The sequence below is a fragment of the Mesoplodon densirostris genome, chromosome 15 (genome assembly GCF_025265405.1).
Source record: "Mesoplodon densirostris isolate mMesDen1 chromosome 15, mMesDen1 primary haplotype, whole genome shotgun sequence".
Lineage (NCBI taxonomy): Eukaryota > Metazoa > Chordata > Mammalia > Artiodactyla > Ziphiidae > Mesoplodon > Mesoplodon densirostris.
In genome coordinates, this window is record NC_082675.1 from 51,032,889 (window position 1) to 51,060,453 (window position 27,565).

Genomic DNA, 27,565 nt, shown 5'->3' on the forward strand with positions numbered 1-27,565 from the left:
CAAGCTTTTGACAGCTTATTTTTTAAGCATGTACATGTCCTTTGATCAAAATAAAACCTAAATAAAGATGCTCAGCTAATTCTGATCTCTGCAGACATCCCACCTCCCAGAGGCTCATTACTCCAATCTAGTGCTTCTCAAACTCAAACTTGCTAGGGTAGGAGAGGAGGGAGAAAGGAAAATAAGGCTGGGAATGTGGATGTGGAATTAAATCTATCTCTGACCTTTGGTCACCCCTTAGTAGTTTACCAGACCAGAAGGAGAGAGCTTATCTTGGGACTCTTTCTTTGTGCTTCTAGTGCATGCTTCCAGTTGTGGAACTGCCTTTGAGTGCAGCCTGACTAATGCCAGAGGGGGAAAAATGGAAAACTCACCACTGGTTAGATGGAACTTCAAATTCTAGTCTCCTTCACCAGTTGACCTGCTACCATTTACATTTCAGTGTTCCCTCAGACAGCTGCTCCATGTATTCTGTCCAGGAGTTATGGTTCCACCCACTGGGAGTAACAGAGTGGAGTGCACTTACTCCATCTTTCCTGGAGCCAGAAAATGCACCCACTTAAAGTGAATAATTCAATGATTTTGAGTAAATTTGCAGAGTTATGCAAGTATCACCACTTGTAGAAAATTTCCATCACCCCAAAAAGGTCTGTGGTGTGCATTTGTAGTCACTCTCCATTCCCACTCTCAGCCCTAGGATTAAGTTATCACTAATGTACTCTGTGTATATAGATTTGCTTTATCTGGACATTTCATATAAGTGGAATCATATAATGTGAAGTCTTTTGTGTCTGGGTTCTTTGACAGAGAATAATATTTCTGAGATTCTCCCGTGTTGTAGCATGTATCCTTTGTTCCTTTTTATTGCCCAGTGTTATTCAGCTGTATGGATAAAACACATTTATTTCTCCTGTCACCAGGTGATGAACATTTGAATTGTTCCCCTTTTCTGGCTATTATGAATCATGTTGCTAAGAACATTTGTGTTACAGGTGTTTGTGTGGATATATAGTTTTGTTTTTCTTGGGCAAATTCCTGATTGCTGGGTCATATGATAACTTTAACTATTTAAGAAATTGCCAAACTATTTTCCAGAGTGGCTGCACCATTTATGTTCCCACCAGCAATGTATGAGGGTTCTAGTTTCTCCACATCCTCACCAACACTTCTTTTTGACTGTCTTTTTTACTATAGCCATTCTACTAGGTATGAACTGGTGTTTCATTGTGATTTTAGTTTGTGTTTCTCTAATGATTAATTATATTGGGGATCTTTTCATGTACTTATCAGCCATTCTTATATCTTTGATGAAATGTTTCTTCAAATATGTTGCCCATTTTAAATTGGATTATTTGTCTTCCTGTTACTGAGTTGTAAGAGTTCTTTATGTATTCTGGATACAAATCATTTATCAGACATATGATTTCCAAGTATTTTCTCAGTTTGTGGCTTGTGTTTTACATTTCCTTAATGGTAACTTGAGGCACAGAATGTGCTTAATGGCTCACAAAAAGTTAATTTTAATGAAGTCATATTTATCAGTTGTTTCTTTTATGGGTTATGCTTCTAATGTTATCATACTTCATGGTACAAGACTGGAATCTTCCCCCCTAAGATCGAAAGGATGTCTACTTTCCACTTCTATTTAAAATTGTATCAGTCCAAAACTTGCACCTGTGCTGTGGGTACAGAAGGAGAGCCCCAGAAGAAGCCCTTTCTGGTCTGGGATACAAGAAGAGGGTCTCTTAAGGGTTAGAGAGTGGAGTAAAACCCTTATTTCTCCCCTAACCCATCTCTTTTTTAAAAATTTTCTTTACCTGCCCCACAATCTCAGCCCCTAGGCAGTATTGCCAGGCAGCACAGCCATCAGCAGTGGCCAGGGAAGCAACTAAACATCTGAGGGGAATTGTCTCTGACTAGAACAACTCTGGTGTCCGGAGCATGGGTAGAATTCCCATTGCTTTTCTTTTTCTGTCTCCGACAGTGTGACCTGGAACACAGGACAGTCTTGGGAAGTATGCAGCAGAGGGAGGAAACTAAAGCCTCTGCTTTTTAGCTATGTTGGAAGACTCAACATAAAAGATGTCAGTTCTCCCCAGTAGATGTTTGGTGAAATTCCATTCAAAATCCCAGCAAGGGATTTAAATTTTTATTTCAAAAGGCAAGGGAAATAGAATAGATAAAATAATTTTGAAAAAGATGAATAAAGTTGGAGGAAATACAGTACCCAATTCAAAGACTTTCTATAAAGCTGCAGTAATCAAGACAGTGTGGTGTTGGCAGAAAGATAGATATATAGATTAGTGGAACAGAAGAGAAAACTCAGAAATAGACCCATATAAATATGGCTGTTTTTTTAATTGAAGTCTAGTTGATTTACAATGTTGTGTTAGTTTCAGTTGTACAGCAAAGTGATTCACTTTTATATATTCATATTCTTTTCCATTATGGTTTGTTATAAGACACTGAATATAGTTCCCTGTGCTGTACAGTAGGACCTTATTATCTGTTTTATGTATAGTAGTTTGTATCTGCTAATCCCAAACTCCTAATAATACCCCTCTCCCAGCCCCTTTCCCCTTTGGTAACCATAAGTTTGTTTTCTATGTCTGTGGGTCTGTTTTTGTTTTATAAATAAGTTCATTTGTATCATATTTTAGATTCCACATACAAGTGATAACATGTGGTATTTGTCTTTCTGACTTATTTCACTTAGTATGATAATCTCTAGTTCCATTCATATTGGTGCAAATGGCATTATTTCATTCTTTTTTATGGCTGAATAATATTCCATTATATACACACACAAATACATATATATGTATGTATTTATGTATATACCACATCTTCTTTATCCATTCAGCTGTCAGTGGACATTTAGGTTGCTTCCATATCTTGGCTATTGTAAATAGTGCTGCTGTGAACATTGGGGTGCATGTATCTTTCTGAATTAGAGTTTTCTCCAGATACATGCCCAGGAGTGGGATTAGGCTATTTGATTTTTGACAAAGGTAAAAAGCCATTCAATAGAGAAAAGATTTTCTCTTCAACAAATGGTGTTGGAACAGTTAGAAATTCATATGCAGAAACATGACTCTCAACCTGAATCTCATGTATTATATGAAAATTAACTCAAATTGGATCATAGATCTAAATCTAAAACCTAAAATATGATAATTTTTAGGGCCAATATTCAGGACCTTACATTAGGCAGAGAGTATTTAGACATAACATCAAAAGCATGATTTCATCAAGGAAAAAAATGATAAATTGGACTTCATCAAATTTTAAAATTTTCACTCTGTTAAAAACACTGTTAAGAGAATCAAATGACAAGCAACAGACTGGGAGGAAATATTTATAAACTGGATATCCAACAAAGGGCTTGTGTCTAGAAATACACAAAGGACTCTCAAACATCAACCCTTACTCCAATGAAGATGTTAAAAAATAAAAATAAATTTTTTTAAATTAAAAAAGACATTCAGGGCCTCCCTGGTGGCGCAAGTGGTTGAGAGTCCGCCTGCCGATGCAGGGGATACGGGTTCGTGCCCCGGTCTGGGAGAATCCCATATGCCGCGGAGCGGCTGGGCCCGTGAGCCATGGCCGCTGAGCCTGCGCGTCCGGAGCCTGCGCGTCCGGAGCCTGCGCTCCGCAACGGGGGAGGCCACAACAGTGAGAGGCCCGCATACCGAAAAAAAAAAAAAAAAAAAAAAAGACATTCAACCCAATTAAAAAAATTTGAATGCAGTAAAAAGTTGTCAAAAGATTTGACACTTCACCCAAGATGCTATATGAATAGCAAATGAGCACATGAAAAAACACCAACCATTGGGGAAATGCCAGTTAAAACCATAATTAGATACCACTCTATACCTATTTAAATGGCTAAAATAAAAAATACCGACAGCATCAAGTACTGACAAAGATGCAGAACAATTGGAACTCTCATATATTTCTGGTGGGAATGCAAAAATAATACAGTCTCTCTGGAAAAGTTTGGCAGTTTAAAAGTTACACTGTTAACACTTACATGTAACCCAGCTAGCCCATTACTGAATATTTACTCTAGAGAAATGAGAACATGTTCACACGAAAAGTTTTTTTTTATTGGAGTATAATTGCTTTACAATGTTGTGTTAATTACTGCTGCATAGTAAAGTGAATCAGCCATACGCATACACACATCCCCTCCCTCTTGGACCTCCCTCCCCCCACCCCAACATCCCACCCAGCTAGGCCATCACATAGCACGGAGCTGAGCTCCCTGTTCTATACAGCAGGTTCCTACTAGCTATCTATTTTGCACATGGTAGTGTATTTATGTCAAACCTAATCTCAACACAGAAGACCCCGAATAGCCAAAGCAATCTTGAGAAAGAGAAACCGAGCTGGAAGAATCAGGCTCTCTGACTTCAGACTATACTACAAAGGTACAGTAATCAATACAGTATGGTGCTGGCACAAAAACAGAAATATAGATCAATGGAACAGGATAGAGAGCCCAGAGATAAACCCACACACCTATGGTCACCTAATCTATGACAAAGGAGGGAAAAATATACAATGGAGAAAAGACAGCCCTTCAATAAATGGTGCTGGGAAAACTGGACGGCTACATGTAAAAGAGTGAAATTAGAACACTCCCTAACACCATACACAAAAATAAATTCAAAATGGATTAAAGACCTAAATGTAAGACTGGACACTATAAAGTTAGAGGAAAACATAGGAAAAACACTCTTTGACATAAACCAGGGCAAGATCTTTTTTGACCCACCTCCTAGAGTAATGAAAATAAAAACACGAAAATTTGTACATGAATATTTATAGCAACCCTATTCATAATGGCCAAAAAAACTGGAAAGAACAGGTGAATGAAGAAACAAACTAATATATCAGAATGGAGTACTATTCAGCAATAAAAAATAACAAACTTCTGGTATAACAACTTAACGGAATCTCAGAGATACTGTCCTGGGTGAAAGAAAGATTATACACCTCATTCATGACATTTATGAAAAGACAAAACTATAGTAATGGAGAACAGATGTTGGTTGCTGGGGGTGTTAGGTGTAGGGGGAGGATGTGCTATAAGAGGATAGCACAAAGGAATTCTTTGGGGAGATGGAACTGTTCTGTTTTCTGATTTTGGTGATAGTTACATGAATCTATACACATGCTAAAACTCATAGAACTTTTCACCACCACCCCCAAAAAAAGGTCATTAAAAAAATGACACAATACCAAGTGTTGGTGAGTATGTGGAACAACTGGAACTCCAACAGACTGATGGTGAGAGTGAAAATTATTACACCCTCTTTGGAAACCTGTTTCACAGTATTTACTAAAGCTGAGCTTATATATCCTTTATTGCCCAACAGTACAGAAATGTATACATGTCACCAAAAGACATACACATGAATATTATCATAGCACTATTCATTATAGCCCAGACTAGAAAGTACTCTAATGTCCATCAATGGTGAATGGAAAAATAAGTTATTATGTTATGATTATGTATTCATATAATGGAATACTGTGCGGCAGTATAAATAAACTATTGCATACAACAATATGGATGATACATAACCACACTGTTGAATGAAAGAATTCAGACGTAAAAGGATGCTCTGTATTGATAGCTCCCAAAGTGTAGTCCTGAGACTTCTGGGGTCCTTGAGGTCCTTTCAAGAAGTCTGCAAGGTCAAAACAGTTTTCATAATATTACTAAGATATTATTTGCCCTTTCTGCTCTTAATCAACTAGTGTGCAGTGGAGTTTGAGAGGCTGTGTGGATCAGGGTCCAGGTGGGAGTCAGAAATCACACAATAATTTGAACAGAGAAAGTTTAATATAAATAATTACTAACTATAATGGAATTAAATATAAGGGAGTAAAGATAGTAGTAAAGGAAGGAAAATTATTAAGGAAGGAAAACCTTTGGAAGGGAGACCCCTCCATAAGGCTGGGATTCAGACCTCATTGGAGAAGTTTCTGTAGATGGTAGGGAACTTTGCTAGTTACCCCTGGCCAGACCTGGTGCACACTACCCTCCAGAGTGGGGACTGGTAAGGCAGGGTAACAAACATAAAATACACTTCAGAGCGCATTTGGGCAGGAAGTCAGAGCCAGAACTGCCAAACAGCAACCACCCTTCCTGGCTTTAGGCAACCAACTCTGGGAAGCCAGCTGCTGGGGTACCTGGGAGACTTACTGAGAGTCTGCCTGTGGGGTGCTACTGAAACTCATGCGTTTGGGTGTCTTCCACACACTCCAGTAGCAGCCACCCTATAGGAAGGAGAAGAAAACAAATGGAGGCATGCTAGAACCAGGAAGGGAGGTTTCTTCCTCCGGCAGGGTCACTCCAACACCCTCGACTGTCAAAGCTTATGTATGCATCTTGCCAACTGCAAAGGAGATACGCTTATAGGAGCCAGTTACACTGTCACAGAGCAGGCAGTGAAGGATATATTTGGAGATAAGAGGCAATAAATTCGTAGTGGGATACTATATGAAAGTGATAAATCATCTCTTTGATAGCTAATGTAATATGTGTTTGTGGATTCTTTATTTTAAAATTTTGTTTTATAATTTAATATTAATAGCTATAACCCATAGACAGAACAACTTTGGAATCCTCAATTTTTAAATGTGTAAAGGGGTTTTGAGTTAAAAAGTTTGAGAACCACTGCTCTATATTATTCCTTTTAAATAAGCATTTAAAGAAAGAGGTAAAATTCATCTGTAGTGCTAGAGGTCCAGAGGAGTGGTTACCTTGGGAAGGGGCAGAAAGGAAGCCTCTGGGGTGTTGGTAATGTTCTGTTTCTTTGTCTGGGTGCTGACTCCTTGATGCAGTCACTTTGTGGAAACACATTCACCTGTATACTTATGGTTGTCAACTTGTTTGAATGTATATTATATTTCAGTAAAAAGTTAAGACTCTTCTTTTCCCTCTCTTCCTAACCCACACCCTGTTGTTAAATCTGTGTGTGGTGGTTTTGCTTTGTTTTGTGTGTTTTTAAAGTAGCACAACCTTACACTGGCTAATTTTCATCCCTGAGGATAAAAGACTCAGTTGGGACAGGGTGGAAGAAAACTGCTTCATAGTACCGCCTGTGCTTATCCTCAGCTCTGTGCTCCCTACCCCCAGAGGGATCCCTCACCTCCAGCCCCACAAGGACAGGTGGTCCCTCCCTGGGAGAAGCTTAGCTAGAATGCTGAAAGCACCTCTGGTCTTCTCAAGTGCTTTATTTTTTTTCTCAGGTAGAGGGGAGTATGTGTGTGTTTACCTGTTTGAGATCAGTTATGAAGATTTTCCCATATTTTCTCTATATTTTCCATTTTGCATTGAGAGAATATTTATGAATTTATATGTTCTCTGAATGATTGAATTCAATTGTTTGATTTAGGAAATTGTTTTCCTTTTTGTCATCTGTTCTTCTGGGTCGCAATAATTTGCTTTGCTTTCTGATTCTTCCATCCTGCTGTGAATGATTTCCATTTTCGTCTTCTTTATTTCCAGTGTTCCTATAGCCTTGCTTCCTTTCCATACAACTTCAGAATTTAATTCTTTAATGTATCATCCTAGTAATAAATCTGGCTTATCACTCCTCTTCTGTAGACCCTGCCATCTCAAGAGTTTTCCATCGTCTTCCTGTATGCTCCCTAGCCATGCACATGGCTAGCAGTACTGTTGATACATGGCGAATTTGCCTAATCATCTTCTGTGTCTCACTTGATTTTGTTCTTTTTGTTGTTTCAGTAAGCTAGCAGCTTTACAGTCACCATGACTGTTTTCTGTTTCCCAATTCTCCTATAATAATAAGTAGGATTAATTTGTGAAAAAGGATTACATATGACTTAATATGATTCAATTAAATAATTTTAGAAAGTCTTTTTCTGAATGCCCCTTACCCATACACAAGCTATTCCTGACTTCACAGTCCTGCTCCAGTAGTCTGTGAGTCAGGTATACAGCATGCACCTTTCCATGAAAACATGAGTGTCTTGCCTTGCTCACTAACAAGGTACCTGAAGCATAGTACTAATGAGATATCTATAATTTGGCCGCCATTTATAACAGAGTTTTGATAAATACTGTCCAAAAGTAAGACTATTTGATATAATGCTATTATATCAATACTATCTGAAAATAATAATAATAAATGGTACTATTTTCAGATAATATTATTTGGAATGCCAAGAACCTTCCCATAGTTTTCCTTCCCGTAGCCTAGGCAGCTAGTCTTGTGGACTTCACCTCTAGCCGAGACCTGGAGGGAGGGGATTGTAGAGAGGGTGGCAGGCTGTGTGGCAGCCTTCTAGTGGATCTTGGTGTGAACACAGGGTGAGCGGGGAGTGGACTGTGATGTGGACATACGGCTGTGGTCTCAGGCTTCGGTGGATAGACAGTGAGGTTACTGGCGAGAGGAGAGGGAGACGCGCTGTGAAAGGGAGTCTTGGGAATGGTGAAGAGGTGGGAGGGGCTGAAATGGGATTTAATGAAGAAGGACAATGGAAGCTGTTTGTTTCCCCTTTTCTCCTGGGAGGGAGGAGGGACCAGTGCTGATGGGGCTCCCTAGTGAACTCTCCTTCGTTTCTCCTTCTTTCAACCCCTTTATTTTACCTTGCCATCTTTTTCTTCTTCTATTTTCCTTTTCTTGCAGCTGCCAATCAGCAGCCCTAGGGTGCCACATTTAGTAAGTAGGGTTATAGTGGCAGCTTCAGAAGAGGGCTTTTGTTGGTATTTTTTCTCAATTCTTCCCCCTTCTCTCCTTTCTCCGCTCCCACTGACAGGTAATAATAGACGAGATTGGAGAGACCACACAAGGTTTGAGGAGTTTACGAGAGCAAGGAAAAAAAGGTGGATATAGAGGTGGAACAACTCTTAAAATTTGGGGGTCCCTAAGAAAGAGTAATACATGCACTCTTTAGGAGAGGTTTTGTCCTAAAACAGGTGCCTTGATGTCTGGTTACTTAGTGCTGTTGTTGCCCTCGGTTAGTCTGTTTCTAGCGGTTTCATCTAGTTAACAAGATTGAAAGAAGAGACCATGTAGAATTAGTGTATTGATTCTGTGTGCAGATATTTTGGGTGTGTTTGGTCTTTCTGATGGTTACATTTCTAATGATAGTCTGTACCAAACAAGATGCATGTGGACATTTCATTGTGGAGGGGGCAGTCTCAAGGCCGTGGAGCTCCCAGTCAGGCCCTGCCGCTCCCTCCCTTGGTCCATCCTCTGCTTCTCATCTGTGAAATGTGGCTTCAGATACCTCACAGAACTATTAGGAAGTTTCAGTGACCAGTACATAATAGATACTCAGTAAATATTAGTTTACTTCCTTTGTGGAAGGTAATCCTTTGCTTAGATTATTAAACTGTTAGACTGTAGTGGTTCTGATTTTTTGTCTAATGGGATTCTTGAGGTACGTTCACTTGGGATTAATATAGCCTTGGTACATTATCCATTAAAACGAATCAACAGAAAACATGTCAGGAAAGAGTGCCTGATTTTAAGAATGTAATTAACATCTTTAAAAATAGTTTTAATCTAACCATATAACTTTAAGTAGGTACTATTTTTTTTTTTTTTTTTTTTTTTTTTTTTGCGGTACGCGGGCCTCTCACTGTTGCGGCCTCTCCCGTTGCGGAGCACAGGCTCCGGACGCGCAGGCCCAGCGGCCATGGCTCACGGGTCCAGCCGCTCCGCAGCACGCGGGATCCACCCAGACCGGGGCACGAACCCGTGTCCCCTGCATCGGCAGGCGGATTCTCAACCACTGCGCCACCAGGGAGGCCCAGTAGGTACTGTTTTATTAAACATGGAACATTAACCAAAAGTTAAATAAATGAAGTTACTGAGAGTTGCACCACTAGAGCCACCTGTCTTATTCTTCTGTTACCCCTTACTTGATTATGCTATTGTAACAGTTTTACAAAGGCATTTGCTTTGTCTCTAGGTGTAAAACAAAGGTGTATCCAGATAATCTTCCTACGACAAGTGTGGTGATTGTTTTCCACAATGAGGCTTGGAGCACACTTCTGCGAACTGTCCATAGTGTCATTAATCGCTCACCAAGACACATGCTAGAAGAAATTGTTCTCGTAGATGATGCCAGTGAAAGAGGTAAATTTTACACTTTAATGCCAATAATATGCTACACCTTTTGTCATTATGGTTAAAAAACTAGTTGCTATCATTTAACCTAATAATTTTATACAAACTTCTAATTTATCCTAAAAGTTATTTATGACGTTGGGACTCATTTCACATATGCAGAAAATTTACACCCTTGTGAAACTTAAATATTACTTTAATTAGCATTTAGTTTGTGTCACATCTAATCTTGTTTTAAAAAGAAATCTATAAAAATTTATGCAGAACAGTGAAAAAAAAAAAAAAACACGTAATTTTGTCAGGATTTTCTCTGTGGGAAGCTGCAGCCCTGAGTCAGTGGAGAAAGATTGGCTCCTACTGAGAGCCATGAATAGAGAGATTTGTACAGTGGGAAGCATCCCTGACAGCAAAACAGAGCCTGAGCTGGCTGAGCCTTAGTTCCCCAGATTCTTCTTAGGTTTTCCGTTTCCTCTATTCCTAAGTTCAGGAATAATCTATAGCTAGGTACATAAAGGGTGACGAAGGAACTTATGAAAAAGTGGTGTATAATATGTTTCTGATCTCATGATGAATCTCTACAGTGGCTCTTGCCCAGACATTCTTCCAAGAATCTCAGAATTTTTCACAGGCTTTTTTTTCACAGCACAGCTGTTCAGCATCATTGGTGTCATGTGTTTCCCCCAAAAGTCCTATAGTCACATGAGAAAAATTTGGAGGGAACTACGGAAAACGGCTCTTCCTTCCTTCCTTAAGCAGCCTTAAACTTCATGACCCATCTTTTCAACCTTTTTTGTTATTATCTTCAACTTTCTCACCTATGTCTCATTGCATCTGCTAAAATAGTTTAGTCAAGTATTATACCTTCTCCTCCCTGTGCCCACACTAAATATATACATTTAACTGTGATGAATTTAATCATTTCCTGTCTTAATTATTGGGAGTAATTTACTCATTGATAACAATTTAAATCTTCTTACTTTGCCAGGTTGTAGAGGTACAAATGAAGAATAAGTTACAGCCCTGCTGTTTCAATGGCCTTGTAGCTTACTTCCTTAATCTAATCAAGGAGATAGTTTATAATTACATAAAACATTTAATAATAATATATAATGTAATTTATGTCAAAATGAATGAGAATAAATTAAGAATACCACACTTAAATAATTACTGTTGACAGTAGAAGTATAAACCCCACATGGATAATTGTTAGCTAGTAGTTAATTAATCCTTCTTTAAGAAAATCAGCTGAAGTTAATTTTAGCAGTGATTCATACAGACATCTATCCTGCAAGTGACTTTTACTTATATGTTGATATTTGTTAAATGTTCCTCAAGAAAAGATATTTTTCCTCAGATGAAATGATTTATTTTTCCAGTCCCCCCTATGTTTTCTCCATTATTTTGTTGAGTGCCTGAGAAGGCTGTGAAATAGTAAGTTTTTGTAGGATGTGGCCTAACCAGCAAGACTTACATGTCTGCAACCTGAAGTGACAAAGATAGTCACGTATCCCGGTTCTCTTTTACCTCCCTCGTGTAGGCCCTTCTGAATCACCCCAGCCTTTGTAAACCTGTAATTGGAAACTTCTGGGCAGGTGTCTGCCTCCCTGCCCCCTCGGGCTTAGTCACTAAGCAGGACCCTGAGCGTCACCCCACAGCCCTGATCAGCGACTTGGCTCTTCTATATCTTCCTGCCTGGAAAGTCTCAGGCATCTGGGTCACCACTTCTGTTATTTGGGAACCCCTGGGCATTGTGTTTTTGTGGTTATAACTGCAGTCTTGTTATCCAGATTGAGAATTATCTAATCTAACTTTCTTGTTTAGGTGGTAACTTTGGGCCCAGGAACCAGAGCCAGCTCTCTAAGTCCGCTCTTTTCCTATTCATGAGGCACAGCCATGGCACTGTCATTTCTCACCTGGCCGATGAAGTAGACTAATTAGTCTCCCCACAAACACTCTCACCCCATCCTGTCTGTTCATGCTGCGTGCAGAGGGAGCTTTTAAACGTGCAGACCTGACCGTGTCACTTCTCTGATTAAAACCTTTCCTCTAAACAAGGACCTACTGTATAGCACAGGGAACTATAGTCAGTATCCTGTAATAACCTATAATGGAAAAGAATCTGAAAAAAATATATATGTATATATAACTGAATCATGTTGCTGTACACCTGAAACATTGTAAATCAACTGTACTTCAATTAAAAGAAAAAGAAGCCTTCCCTCTAAGGCCTGCAGGACCTGGCCTCTGCCTGCATCTCCAGTCATATCTCAGATCATTCCCTGCCCACCCCAGCCCCTAGTTCCGCTCGTATGTTTCCTCAGAATCAAGTTGCACTTAGGCTTTCCTGACCTCCTGTGACCGGGTCATGTCCCTTTGAGCACCTCTCAGAACACTCTATACTCCCACAGCTCTCCCCAGAGATTTACCTGTTTACTTGTCTATTTAATGACTGTCTCCCCCCACCCTGCCCCCCAGACAGGCACTATGACTCCATCAGGACTATTTGCTCACCGTTATCTCCTCAGTGTCCACAATGCCTATCACACAGTAGACAGTCCAGAATATATTCAGTGAATGAAGGAAAGAATAATCTACCAGTCAGTTGATCCTTATTTCTCCTCCTTGTCTGCACAGACTTCCTAACTAGGTTGTGTAGTGTGCATAGTCTGCTCATGGCCTCAGGGTATTGGATTTCACGGTGAACCTGCTGAGTTGTCAGTAGCTCCATTTATTAAGTATGAAGTAGGTGCTGTAATTATCCCTATTTTATTGATTGAGCAAAATGAGACTTTGCATAAACCTAGGGCTTAACCTCTTAACTGCTATGTAGTCATGTCTGTCACAACTTTACTGTTAAGGGGTCTGTAATGAAGACGGAGTCTGGATGAATCCCTAGTTCATGTTCGAAGTTATGCAGTTGTCATCTCAGAAGGTTATGTTAAGATTTAGAACTGGTATAATGTTCTTAATCTGAGATGACTATTGTTTTTCTCATTTTACATAAAAGGAAACAGAGGTTCTTATTTAAGTAGGGATTAGGAGTCAGATTTATTACACTCTAAATTCTTTGCTCTTTCTACTGCTCTTTAGAGTTCTGGCTAAGATTTCTCAGATGTTGTTGGGAGCAGTGAAATTTTCCCTGACGTTCACTCTCTGACAGCCTCACAACTCCCTGATGCAGAGATGCCTAGGGATCCATTTATAGACTAATAGCTGTAAAGATACTCTAATAAAATAAGATTCTCTCTTATTTTTAGATGACATAGTACCTTCTAATCATAATCACTTAACAACCCCCCCCATGGCTTCATTTTTATAAAATGAGGTTTGAATAAATAGTTCCTAATCCCCCACCTAGCCCTGAGTCCATAATTCTACATCAGGTGTTAGGAAGATACCTATTTCTTAGCCATATTGCCTGAGAGCCACAAAGACATCAAACAAAGATGCCAAGAAAATTTGTTGAATAGCAACTTTTTTCAACTACCAGACCAGAGAATCATGCATTTTTCAATTTAGTTATAGACAGGACAGAATATTATAACTTTCAAAGATACGGGATTCAGGGATTAGATTGATTCTTAATAAGCACTTTAAACTGTCTGATATTTTGGGGAAGACTTACTGGGCGACACAGTGTTTGTGACACAGCCGAATTTGACTGGTCTAAGGTACTAGAATATATCTCACAGCTTACCACGTGAGATTCTGTCAAACTCTGGACATAAAGCAATTTAAATTTGGATCTAGTTGGGTGAATCCACAGTCCTGAATTGTTCTCTCGGTAGTTCCCTTCTAGGATTTCTTGCTGTGGGTGAAAAGAGGGGCTTTGAAGTCAGGCAGACCTGGCTTGAATCTTGGATCTACCTCTTAATAAGCTGTCATCTTGATCAGTTCATTTAATATTCTGAGCCATAGAGTTTCATGTCTAAAATATGTTTAATGACATCTCATAGGGTTGTTATGAGGATTAAATGAAATAAAATATGTAAAGAACCTGACATTGTACTAAATAGACATAAAGTGGTAAAATGTTGTTTTTCATTGGGGTTGGCACTACCCTCACCTTTTTTTTACTCAGAATCAAGTTATATATGTTTCTGACCCTAAGATTTGGTTCATAAAATCATGGTGATCAGAGAGGAGTTCTCCACATATTTTTCAGATTCTCTTTTTAGCCCAGATAATTTAGGAAGTGTATTAGCAGACATGGAAATGATTGGTGTTCTGGTGTAGTGGGACACAGAGGCCTTTTTTTCTTTCACAGTTTTCATAGTCCTGATTATTCCGTTATTGAATCAGTCAGGTCTTAACCAGTTCCAATGGACCAGAACCATTCCACTACTATTTGTCTTTCCCTCTCCGCTATGTAGGGAGCCCTTTGGATTCCCACATTTAGTATTTAAAGAGCCCCTTAATACTTACACCCTGACCTTCTTTACTGGGGTCCCAGGGCAGAGCTAGTCACAGGAGTCCTAGTAGCTCCATGTCAAGTTTTTCCTTCCCTAGAGAGACTGTCCTTGCACCTGTGGTATGGGGACAAATTGGAAAGATATTTGATCACCATCCGTCACTTCTCTGGCATAAGCACCATGAACTAACCTGATGTGAAAAGTTTCCTGTCTTTGGTTTGAGGAAGTGGAACCTTTTCTGCTTTTTAAAATCAATTATGTACTTTGCAGGCAGGAAATCCTTGGCTTAGGAGCATAACCTCTATCTGATCTCTCTAGGATAGCTGCTGATTTCATCACCCATTCACTCTCCCTTTCTCTTTTCCTCTTCAATTGCCCTTCCCTCTGGAAACCTTTTTTACTTAGACCGACCTGTCTGGTAAGGGTTCTGTTTGGTTTTGTAGCTCCCGTCCAGCATTCTCATCTAGCTTGACCTCATTTCCCACCTCCTGAAAAAGAACTACATAGTCAGAGACCGTGATAAACTATAAGACAATTTGTTTCTGCCTTTGAAGAAACCCCACAATTTTCCAAACTCTAACAGCTATTGCGTATTGTGTTCTTTCTCTCTATTGAGGTCTGGATTTAATTCTCTTGAACTACCTTCTTTCTGTTCCTGATCCTTAAGCATGATTAGAGAAAAGGAGAATTGAGCCTGACGGAGAGCTGCTTAGAGAAGTGTGGTAACGTGCCTTTGACTGAGCCTGAGCCCAGAGGCTCTCCCCTAATTCCTCGTGTAACAAAGGAGAGGCAGTTCTGGTACATTCTCTCAGGAGATAAAAAGGCTTCCTAAGTGAAACGGGTTTGTGAGTCAGGGAGCCTCACTGAAAGTGCTCAGTAGGTATGTGTTGAATGAATATTGCAAACCAAAATTGCCTTCCATCTGGATAATGCCAGCTCGCAGTTTTTTCATGGTATTTTTAAAAATTTGTTTTGTTTTATTAATTTTCAGACTTTCTGAAAAGACCTCTAGAGAGTTACGTGAAAAAACTGAAAGTACCAGTTCACGTAATTCGAATGGAGCAACGTTCTGGATTGATCAGAGCTAGGTTAAAAGGAGCTGCAGTGTCTAAAGGCCAAGTGATCACCTTTTTAGATGCTCACTGTGAATGTACAGTGGGGTGGCTGGAGCCTCTCTTAGCCAGGATCAAACATGACAGGTAATTTTCTGGAGTCTATAAATTGTTTTCAGTGCATTTGTCCTAAACTATGGTAAGTTGCAAAATTCCATGTTTTTAAATAAATATAAAAATATTTTCCTTTAAAATACCCATGAAGAGTACTCTAAACTAAATATGAATAAGACCACGTTCTAAAGTCTGGAAGGAATGTTTTCAGACTGTCTTGTTAATGAGGATGGATTAGGAAACATGTTAGGATGTATACTATATGCTCTCTCACTAAACAGGAGCAGAACAGATAGACACGGATCTCAGGGAAGGTAGGATAAAGCCCTTTACTTGTCCCTGCTCTCTAAGGCTGACACTGGGGCGTGAGCAGGTCACCTCTCTGTCTGCATCCTTACTGGGACTGTATCCTCAGCCTGTAGCACAAAGTAGAAGGGGGTGGGGAGATACACATTGTCTCCTGAAATGCTTGATTGTATATGGAAAAGGACGTAATCTTGGATAATACAGGTAGAACATTGGGAGCAGTGCAGGCTCATGGTTGTAGTCTTTCATGATGCACAATTTTCAAAGAATTACCTACTGCTGGGCTTGGCCTTAGCTCCTAGATATGAGGAGACAACCTAACTTCAGTCTGCAAGACCTATGTTAGTTGAATTTCTGCTTGTCATTGAAGTTTGAACCAGAGGCTGTCTGTGTCAACTTAACATTAAGGTTTAGATTTCAGCAGGGTAAACTTTTACTAGTCACGTAGAGCATAGTGGGAGCCAAAGTCACTGCATCTATTCTGTTTGTAAGCAAATGCTGGACCTACATCTCCGCCCCCCCACCCAGTTTTTTTTTTGGCCGCGCCACCCGGCATGTGGGATCTTAGTTCCCTGACCCGGGATCGAACCTATGCCCCCTGCATTAGGAGCATGGAGTCTTAACCACTGGACCGCCAAGGAAGTCCCCATCTCTCCCCTTTCAAAGATGAATTGCTTGGGCAATGAGAAGATACAGTAGCTTTAGGAAGAACACTGCCTGAAGAAGAAATAGGATATTTCTGTAAATTGTTTTCTCTGTGAAACAGATGACTGATTTAGGAAGTGTTTGCTTGCATAAAGACAATGTGTAACCTTTATGAAGCAGGAGCCTGGACCCGTGGAGAGAAAGCAATGTGAGGTGATGACAGAAATATGAAAGGGAAATTGGCTGAAATAACAACCACAACAACTTCCAGTTGGGCTGTGTGGTAGATTAGGTATCCTGAATAACATTTCCAACTGAAAAAGCTAGTGCTGGATAAATTCAAAACACATTTTTAAAAAGATTTATTTATTTCATTTATTTTTGGCTGCGTCGGGTCTTAGTTGCAGCATGCAGGATCTTCATTGAGGCACGCAGGATTTTTCATTGCGGCGCGGGGGCTTCTCTCTAGTTGTGGCATGTGGGTTTTTCTCTCTGTAGTTGTGGCGCATGGGCTCCAGAGCACGTGTGCTCTGTAGTTTGCGGCACACAGTCTCTCTAGTAGAGGCGCGAGAGCTCCGTATTTGTGGCGTGTGGGCTTAGTTGCCCTGCAGCATGTGGGGTCTTAGTTCCCCGACCAGGGTTCAAACCTGTGTCCCCTGCATTGTAAGGTGGATTCTTTACCACTGGACCACCAGGGAAGTCCCCAAAAACATTTTTAAATGCATCTCCAAGTTGGCAGCAAAGTAAGAAATTCTGCAGATCTCAGAACAAAGTGCAAACAAGTAAAGCAGTCTGGGCACTAAAGCCAGCTTTCACTTGTAGGGTTTCTGCTGAACTTAGGGGACACTGAGCTTCTGCCTTGAAAGACAAACAGATGGGAGGATGGGAGCCAAGGCCTGGGCCCCGCCTACAGTGGGAAGACGAATAGCAAACACCTGTATAAAGCTAGGCTCCTGATGTCTGTACTTCTGTGTTAGAATGAGAAATGAATCCCACCACACCAAAGACAACTTGGCTGTTTCAACCTTGGTATGGGGTGGAGGAGGGGAAACGGATCTCCCCTAAGAATTTGTAAGCAGAACATAGAAAAGGGGTACCAATTCAGCTCTTTTTATGAGACTAGTATAACCTTGATATGAAACCAGAACAGATGTGGAAAATTACTCAAACCCACTCATGAACGCTAATACGAAAATCTCACAGCACCAGCAAACTGAATCCAACTGAGATTTATTAATATCATATCAACATATATATATATTTATATATATAAGTAAAGCATATCATATAACATATCAATATATGTAACATATCATTACTACTTGGTTTAGCATAATATTACAAAACCAATTTACATAATATACCCTACTAACATATTTCTGAAACTGTGATTAAAACCCTGTCATTAGGACTTCCCTGGTGGTGCAGTGGTTGAGAGTCCACCTGCCGATGCAGGGGACGTGGGTTCGTGCCCCGGTCCAGGAGGATCCCACATGCCGCGGAGCAGCTGGGCCCGTGAGCCGTGGCTGCTGAGCCTGCGTGTCCGGAGCCTGTGCTCCTCAACGGGAGAGACCACAACAGTGAGAGGCCTGCGTACCGCAAAAAAAAAACAAAAAACAAAAAAAACAAAACCCTGTCATTAAAACTCTGTAATCACTTTAGTAGATACAGAAAAAAGTGTTCATTTATGATTAAAATGAACATTGATTTATGATTAAAAATACTTAGTAAACTATTATGGAATGTAAATTTACTAATTGAAGAAGCTAAACTAATTTAGCTACACACACACACACACACACACCCTTAACTAGCAAACATCATATCAGTAAAGAAATGCAGAAAGTATTTTTTGGAAGATATTGCACAAGATAAGAATGCCCTGAATTATTACTGTTACTCAGTATTATTAGAAGCCTTAGATTTTGCAATAATATAAGAAATAAAGGGTATAAGAATTAGAAAGGAAAAAAACAAGTGCTGTCAATTGCAAATGATGTGTTTTTTACAAAGAAAAGTAAACTATACACAAAGTAATAGAAATAATAAGAATTTAGCAGTGTAGCCAAACATAAGATCACCATAGAAAAGTCAGTTGCCTTCTCCATACCAGCAGGAAGAGTTAGAAAATATAATGTAAGAAGAAGAAAAGAAATGATACCATTTATAATAGCAATGGAAATCATAGGCTGTAATTAGGAATATGTTTAACAAATGATGCATGAAATAGAAAACTGTTGAAATTCATTGGAAAATAATCTGAGCGGAGAGAAGGATAATGTTCATGGATAGAAAAGTCAATATAAAAATGTCATTTCTCTCCACATTGATCTATATAAATTCAATGTGTTTCTAATTGGAAATCTCAACAGAATTTTCTTGGAGAAACTGGCTGATTCTAACATTTATCTGGAAATACACATTTTAAAAAATAGCTAAAACACCCCTGAAAAAGAGGAGTCAGGTACAACTGGGCCTGCCCTACTAGACATCAAGACTTATTTTAAAGCTATTTTAATTGTGGCAGTGACGTATTGATGCAGGAATTCACAAATAGACTAGTGAAACAGAGCCACTCCATGTTTCTATGAAAACTTGATTTATGACAGAGCAGGCACTTATGATTACAGCAGCAGAAAAAAAAAGACTGTTAGACAAATAGTAGTGCTAAAACAATTAGTCATCCATAAGGAAAATAAAGGAAGTTGTATACTTACTGCATGTAATACCCAAAATCAGTTTCATAAGGATTAAAGATAAATATGAAAGGCAAAAATATAATTCTCTTTGAAGATAATATGGGAGGCTATCTTTATGATTTGGGAGTAAGGAAAGGTTTCTCAAATAAGACACCAGTCAGATGGGGAGGATATCACATGCTCTAAAATGTGGCTCCCAAGGGCTCTGAGCAGAGGGCACTGTTTCTTAGAAGGGGCTGTGGGCATGTGTGTTTTTTCAAGTTTATAAAAATCACAATACCAAAAGAAAACTATTTCAGAGTGCGTGTTCAGACAATTTGTATGAAGAAATACAAACTGCAGGAAAAATACTCTTTCTAATCATTAGAAAAGATACATTTTTTAAATCCAGAGATACTATGTAACATTATTATAGTAACAAAATTGCAAGAAAATAGCATCCCAAGTTGATAGTATTATAAGGAATCTGTATATACATATACATATAACACTTTTGGAAAGAAGTTATGAATAGTGCCACAAAAAATTCTTTCCTTTAATTCGCTTATCTCACTCCTGGAAGTTCACTCTTAAAGCAAAAGTGAAATATTGTGTATATGAACATGGTCACTTAGTATCTTAATAGCAAAAATCTATAAGAAACACAAATGTCCAGAAGTCATTTATTAAGAAAATTGTTAGCTTAAAATTATTAAATATGTAGTCATTAGAATTATTAAATATATAGACATATAAAGTTATTTTTGAATACTGTAGAAATATTTGAAGTACTTTTACATGTGGCAAATATATAAAAGTATGAATGGAAGGGGGATGGAAGGTTATTTTCAGTAAGTTATAAATAAATATGATAATTATGATGCTAGCTTGGTAGGATATAGCAGGGAATTTTTTCACCATTGTCCTTAACATAATAGAATTTTTATTTTATTTTAAAAACACTTAGTATACACTTGTTATATAGTTGTTACAATAGCCCTCAAAAAAGAAGGTTTTAAAAGATTTTTAATTTGCTTTTATGATTTTAGGAAGACAGTGGTCTGTCCTATCATTGACGTGATCAGTGATGATACTTTTGAGTACATGGCAGGTTCTGACATGACCTATGGTGGATTCAACTGGAAGCTCAATTTTCGCTGGTATCCTGTTCCCCAAAGAGAAATGGACAGAAGGAAAGGTGATCGAACTCTTCCTGTGAGGTAATTGATTTGTCAAACATTTTCCCTAATGTGTTATTGGCGGGGGATTGTGAAGCACTGGGGATCATATTAGAAGGATTATATGTGTATTTTGAAAGACACGAAGGATTTGTGCACCATATATGTAGTAAGGAGCCATCTTTCATGTGTATCATTATTTCAAAGAGGGATTTTTTTCCTCTGATGAATTAATAAAATTCAGATTTTTCATTTCTATAAATCTAGTGCCTGTGAGAAATGGTGGTGACATGCGTATGTTCTTTCATTCCTATATGAACAACATTTTTCCAATCTATAATTTATGCTTTAATTCAGTTGTTAGGGATAATAATATTTAACTTAAACCATCCCTTAATTAATTGTAAGTACCAATATGTGAAAATAATACCTAAAACTGGGTAATAAAATGTAAAATGTAAGATTTTAAATTCAGACATGTACCATCTGATAAGGTTAGAAAAAGCTTGTTTCAAATATAAAAATAACTAGAACTGACAAAAGTATAAAAAAGGATTTCCATTAATGCATTTCTGCTTTTTCTTTTGTTCTATATTTGGTCTTATATAGATTTTTTTCAGAAAGGGATAAAAACCTTCATGCTATTCAGGACCTTTAGATAGAGACCTTGAGCCTTCTGAGCCATCCTAGGATTCCAGTTGCATCAGCCTGCTGCTTCTGTAGTAATTGAGAGTTCCTGCAGCACCAGGCTTTTTAGCCTTCTCCTCTCCAGGAGAGGAGAAGGCTTCCCAGATCTGTCTTCCTTTGAATTAAGTCCAGTTCTGACAAAGTTGAAGAGAGGTTTCACTAATTCTGTGCTCTTTCTCCCTAGCCAGCCTGAGTCCTTTCCTAGTAAAGGGACTTTTCCACTCTTTTGGTGACAGTTCAAATCACCATCTAAACCAGGGGTCACTAAACATTCCATACATGATGGACTTCTTTGAAAAAATCTGATAAAAGCTTTGAGTCTTCTCTAAAGTGGGACTGGGGGTGGGAGGCAGGGATGCACATGTGCAAACAGAAGGGTTTACATACAAGTCTAGGAAATTTAGAGAGATCCCCAAACCTAGGTCAAGAAACCCCTGCACTAAATGATAATGCTGGGTGTCAGCCTATTTCCTTTGAGTTCTAAGATATTAGACTTTCTCATTCTTTTTTCTCTTCTAAAATCAAAGTAAGTCCTAACTTCTTTGTGGAAACAGCTATTTCTACTGGAAAAGCAAATGCTGCTACCCTCACCAGTGCATGGAATTAGTATGTTTTAGGGTTACATAGGTAGCCAGTTCATCCTAAAATATGATCTCCATAGTGTCCTCTGTCCCTGGAACTTAATTACAGTCTCTTAATTGGAACCCAATTTTTCCCCATATTCATTCTTCAAGGAAACCAATATTTGGTATTCATTTATTTAAATCCTCCTTCAGTATCATTTCTCTGCTTAATTCTACCTATTCCCACCCACTCTACATACCTAGGCCATGCTTTGAGGCAGAGAATTTACCATACTTGGTCAGGGTGATGATCTCCTTACTTAGGAGGAGTATATTGATTTTATTCTGCACTTCATCTCCTTCCTTAAAGGTTGAGGGAAAGGGCTGCATTGCTTTCATCCTGTTTAGTCTTACATCTTTGCAGTATTTGCCACCCCTTAGAACCTGGCGTGTTAGAGCTGCTAACATGAGTCTAGTTGGTTAATGTGGTCAACTGCATTTATGGTTGCTTGGAACTATGGAGTAGATATACAGTCAGATGGAGAGGATTATGAGAAATAGCTTCAATTTAAGGAGTTTGGGGTAGAAGCTCAGTCAGGACCTGAGGATCGAGAAAGGTACTGAAGACAGTAAGAGCCCTTGGGACTGGGCAGGGAAGGGTGTCCAGGCAGAGAAGGGTGTCCAGGCAGAGAAGGCTGTCCAGGTAGGAGCTGTGACAGCACAACTGGGGTGCAGGTCCAGCATAAAAACAAAGAAAGCCCTGGGAGCCTGTGAAAGTTTCTGAAGAGTGTGAGAATAAGCATTTATTCTGTAGTTACAAACAGTTATAAAACTACTTTTAAAAACAAAAACTGATAGTAAATTTTAAATTGTTACAATTAACGGTATAGTGTTATGATTGAATTTCAGAACACCTACAATGGCAGGAGGCCTTTTTTCAATAGACAGAGATTACTTTCAGGAAATTGGAACATATGATGCTGGAATGGATATTTGGGGAGGAGAAAACCTAGAAATTTCCTTTAGGGTAAGTTCCCTTTGAAAAAAGTAATCTGTATAACCTCAAATATGGATATGCTTTAAATATTTATGTTATCTCTAAATAAAAATTAAAAAGTGAATTTAATATGAGTTTAATCAAACTTCACAGCCTTCAGCCCATAAAAAGTTTGGTGATACTATTAAAGGTTCATTATAAACTATTTTAAGCAAATAATTCAGTTATATTACTAGTCCACCTGTAAAACTTATACAAGATTCCCCTGTTGTCTTTAATTTGTTACTTTCAAGGAAGTAATTCAAACTCTAAAAATAAACAAAAATAACACATAGTTTGTAGATGCTACTTTGTTACTTAACTGCCAAAAACATAATTTCACTTTCTTTAATATGCTTTGTCCTTCTGGTTTGAAAATTGTTTTCTCTTATTTAAACCTGGTCACTTTACCAGCTTTATATTTTTCCCCATAAAAAGAAAAAGGCAAAAGAATTCTGAAATTATTCTAAATTAATGTAACCCTGTCAACCTTAAGTCTTTTGCATTTCCTGTTCACAAAAAACAACATATTTTTAAAATGACATAGTGTATTTCTGAAAATAATGAACTTTAGACACATGGCCTGTAGTGGAAATCACACTGAACTGCACTGAAGTCTAACCCAGCTAGCTTGCTGTGTTCCTGGTAGATAGCTTTGCTCTTTATAAAAGGAGAGGTTTGAACTCCAGATCATCTTGGAGATCCTACTTAGCTGTATCACTTTATGATCCGGTAAAAATGTTAAGGTAGGCACACTGAATATTTAACAAAATCAAAATTTTTCAAAATGTATTTTAATTGAAAATAGGTTTTTGACTTAGGGAAAAATGTATTTTGAAAGGATAATTTTGTTAAGGATGTGAAACAACAGTTAATGATCTTTCTTTTACTCCTTTTTTGTTTTTATTCTCACAAACACCATAGAGTGTGCTGTCAGTGTCCACTGAATAACTCACGAGTAATCAAGTTTTAGATTCCTAGGTTCTGTTTAATGTACAGGTTGTGACAGGTTTGGAGAAGGAGGAACAGATAGGACTCTGGCTGAATACTGCATGGTCAAAGTTTTTTGACCACGAACCATATTAATAAATATACACACAACCCATAATATCAACATTTCATGAAACAGTATGTCCTTGTTAGTACTGGTTGCAGTTCATCAAATTTGAATTTTATGACCCTTGTAAGAGTGACGGCTTGCGGTTAGAGAAATACTGCTGTGGACCTCAAGTCTTTTCTGTATTTTGCATTTACCTATATTTCTGAATTTAACCTTCAACTTCTGGCTTGATCAGAACCAAAAATTGAGGAAGCACTGGCTTTGGGGCCATATAGCAGGAGCTCCACTGTACACCCTTGATTCTGTGAAATTCCAGCTATGAAACTCAATAGATGTGAACCGTTTTTTTTTTTTTTTTTTAGAATTATCAGTGTTTAAAACTGGTCTTCTTTGCTGTTGTTTTCAGATTTGGCAGTGTGGAGGAACTTTGGAGATTGTTACTTGCTCACATGTTGGACATGTGTTTCGGAAAGCTACACCCTACACGTTTCCAGGAGGCACAGGGCAGATTATCAATAAAAATAACAGACGACTTGCAGAAGTGTGGATGGATGAATTCAAGAATTTCTTCTATATAATTTCTCCAGGTTAGCATTATTTTGCATTAGAAATACAAAACTAACTTTCTTGGTCTGATCCTAATGCATTCTGAAGAGAGATAAGAAGGAGCGGAAGAGAACCTCTGAGCAGAGGTGAGACACCTACCTCATAGGTTGTTATAAGGAGTAAAGGAAGTCACATACGTATAGAAGGTGCTTAGCAGAATGCCTGGTATATGTCATTAACAATAACAATACATGATCCAGTCTTGCAGAAGTCACTATTGGTCCAGGTGCTTTCCATGTTCTTTTTTTTTTAAACCTAACTGCAACATTTAACATGTATATGAAAGCGTCAGGTATTTCAAGGCCAGTGCAGAGCCCTGTAACATGCCTCCAGGGACTTCTCTCCAGGAGTCTTTCTCTGCTCTTCTGAGTTTTGTGGCAACAGCTGTTCCATCAGCTATAAATCTGCCTGGCATTGTTACCATCCCATCCTCTTCCAGTCACCACAAGACTGTGCAGTGGCAGCGCACACAATTCAGTGAGCTGTGAGAGAGAAACCTGACTGGAAACAATTGCTCTGTTTAACCTCTGTTTCATATTTGGGCAAAATTGGTCTTTATTTTTGTTTTTGCTTTAACAAATATTAAACTTTTCTGACCCCATATAACTTACATTTGTGTGTAATATTATTAGCATGTATATCGTTCTCAGATAAATGTAATTTTTCTTTGAAAAACACATTTATATATTTCCTTGTACATTTATATATTTCCTTGTTTTATACTTTGGGAGGTGGATTTATGGTATGTCACTTGTGTAGTCACACATCACCAAAATGACACTACTTTTCCTGTTTGACTGGCTTTTTAGATGCAATATATAAATAGAAATGTGTTACCTAACGGAACATTAATAATTCAGTCACTTATTTCTTTTAACAGGTGTTACAAAGGTAGATTATGGAGATATATCATCAAGACTTGGTCTAAGACACAAACTCCAATGCAGACCTTTCTCTTGGTACCTAGAGAATATTTATCCCGATTCTCAGATTCCACGTCACTATTTCTCTTTGGGAGAGGTAAAAAAAATATATATATATATATGTATATATATATATATGTATATATTCTGTGTGGTTATTATGTTCTCACTGATTTATAAAAAAGAATAGAGGTTAAACTTCTAACAAGGGAGTACCTTCATATTAAAGTTATCTCAAATGTGAGAAAGTTCTTGTTAGTTGAAGCAGTCTACCTTATTAATTTTTTATCATGTTATATTTTGTTAAAATAAGAATGCTCGGGCTTCCCTGGTGGCACAGTGGTTGAGAGTCTGCCTGCCGATGCAGGGGACACGGGTTCGTGCCCCGGTCCGGGAAGATCCCACGTGCCACAGAGTGGCTGGGCCCGTGAGCCATGGCCGCTGAGCCTGCGCATCCGGAGCCTGTGCTCCACAACAGTGAGAGGCCCACGTGCCACACACACAAAAAAAAAAAAAAAAAGAAGAAGAATGCTCTACCTCTCACCTTTCACAGTTGGACTTTTGTTACAGTATATTAATGTCTTTGATAGACTTCTTATTTTAACAAACTGGACCATTTAGTTGAAACCATATATTCCTAAAACTAATGTCCTAGCATTAATTAGCCCAAATCAAACTGTGAGGAACTTCAAAGTAAAGATAAATTGTAAAGAACTGACAAGGAAACTTGAAAGACCATTTATAATAAGTTGTATTTTTAACACCCATTTATTTTCCCTTGGGAGTCCAAAATCTCAGTGTGGGCATGGTGGTTGGAAAGACTGTTGGTTAGCATGCTTATCTCTGATGATGCCTTTAGTCATTGCTCTTAGAATTCAACAGCAGATCTTCTTGAAACTGAAATAATTTACTTATTAGTGCTTATAATTAGCCAACACAATTAGTTGTGCTTTGGAGTTTGGCCTTTTTAATCTTTGTGGGTGCCCATAGTATAGGGTCTGGTGTGAGAGAGTCTTGCCTTCTTACCTTCTGGTATAACTACCAGGATGGTCACAAGGAAGAATTTCTTGTGCCCTGTCCCACTGTTCTCCTAGAATGTCGATAGCCATTCTTTCTGGTTCCCAGCTAAAGCTGTGCTCTGTGTGTAGGAAATCTAAATGGATCCTTCTCTTTAGTCCAGGGGTCTGATCAAGTCAGGGGTTTTAGTAGTTTCATAGGGCTGCCATAATAAAATACCACTTCTGGCTTAAACATAGAAATGTTTTGTCTCACAGTTCTAAAGACTAGAAATCCAAGATCAAAGTGTGGGCAGGTTTGGTTCCTTCTGAGGTCTGTGAAGAAAAATCTGTTCTCTGCCTCTTTCTAGCTTCTAGTGGTTTGCCGACAATCTTCGGTGTTCCTTGGCGTGTCAAAGCGTCACCCTGATCTCTGCCTTCATCTTCACGTGGCATTCTCCTGTGTACGTGTCTGTCTCCAAATTTGCCCTCTTTATAAGGACACCAGTCATATTGGATTAAGACCTACCCTAATGACCTTGTTTTAACTTGATTACCTCTGTAAAGAACCTATCTCCAAATAATGTCACATTCTGAGATACTGGGGGTTAGGACTCCAACATGTGAATTTGGAGCGGGGGACACAATTCAATCCATAACAAAGATTGAGCTAGGTGGGGCTGGGTTGCAGTTTTAGGGAAGACTTAGTTCACTTCTGGCTCATGTATGCTTCTTGGAGGGGTCTCTGTCTCCTCAACCCTGAAAGTTTTGCCTTTCTGAGGTTTTGAGATTAGTATACTTTAGCCTCCCACATTGTTCAGTGGGGCGGACCAGTTGTTATTTTTTCAGGTCTTCTGTCTAGCAGGAATTTGTCTCCTAAGCACCAGGAGATGTGGAAGATTTTTTTTTAATTTTATTGAAGTATAGTTGATTTACAATGTTGTGTTAATTTCTACTGTACAGCAGAGTGATTCATTTATATATACACACACACACACACACACACACACACACACATTCTTTTTCATACTCTTTTCCATTATGGTTTATCACAGGATATTGAGTATAGTTCCTTGTGCTATACAGTAGGACCTTGTTGTTTATCCATCCTATATATAATAGTTTGCATCTACTAATCGCATACTCCCTATCCATCCCTCCTCCACACCCCGCCATTGGCAACCACAAGTCT

At 38.7% G+C, this 27,565-nt stretch overlaps 1 protein-coding gene across 3 annotated transcripts in view; it reads left to right on the plus strand.

The window, feature by feature from the left end:
• GALNT1 (polypeptide N-acetylgalactosaminyltransferase 1) overlaps positions 1–27,565 on the plus strand; it is a 127,921-nt gene that overhangs the window by 81,777 nt on the left and 18,579 nt on the right. For all 3 annotated transcript variants that reach the window (XM_060118744.1, XM_060118743.1, XM_060118745.1), the window contains 6 exons: positions 9,961–10,127; positions 15,522–15,729; positions 20,375–20,545; positions 22,663–22,780; positions 24,256–24,436; positions 25,336–25,475. In XM_060118744.1, the coding sequence (XP_059974727.1) occupies positions 9,961–10,127; positions 15,522–15,729; positions 20,375–20,545; positions 22,663–22,780; positions 24,256–24,436; positions 25,336–25,475 (985 nt within the window). The remainder of the gene's footprint in view (positions 1–9,960; positions 10,128–15,521; positions 15,730–20,374; positions 20,546–22,662; positions 22,781–24,255; positions 24,437–25,335; positions 25,476–27,565) is intronic.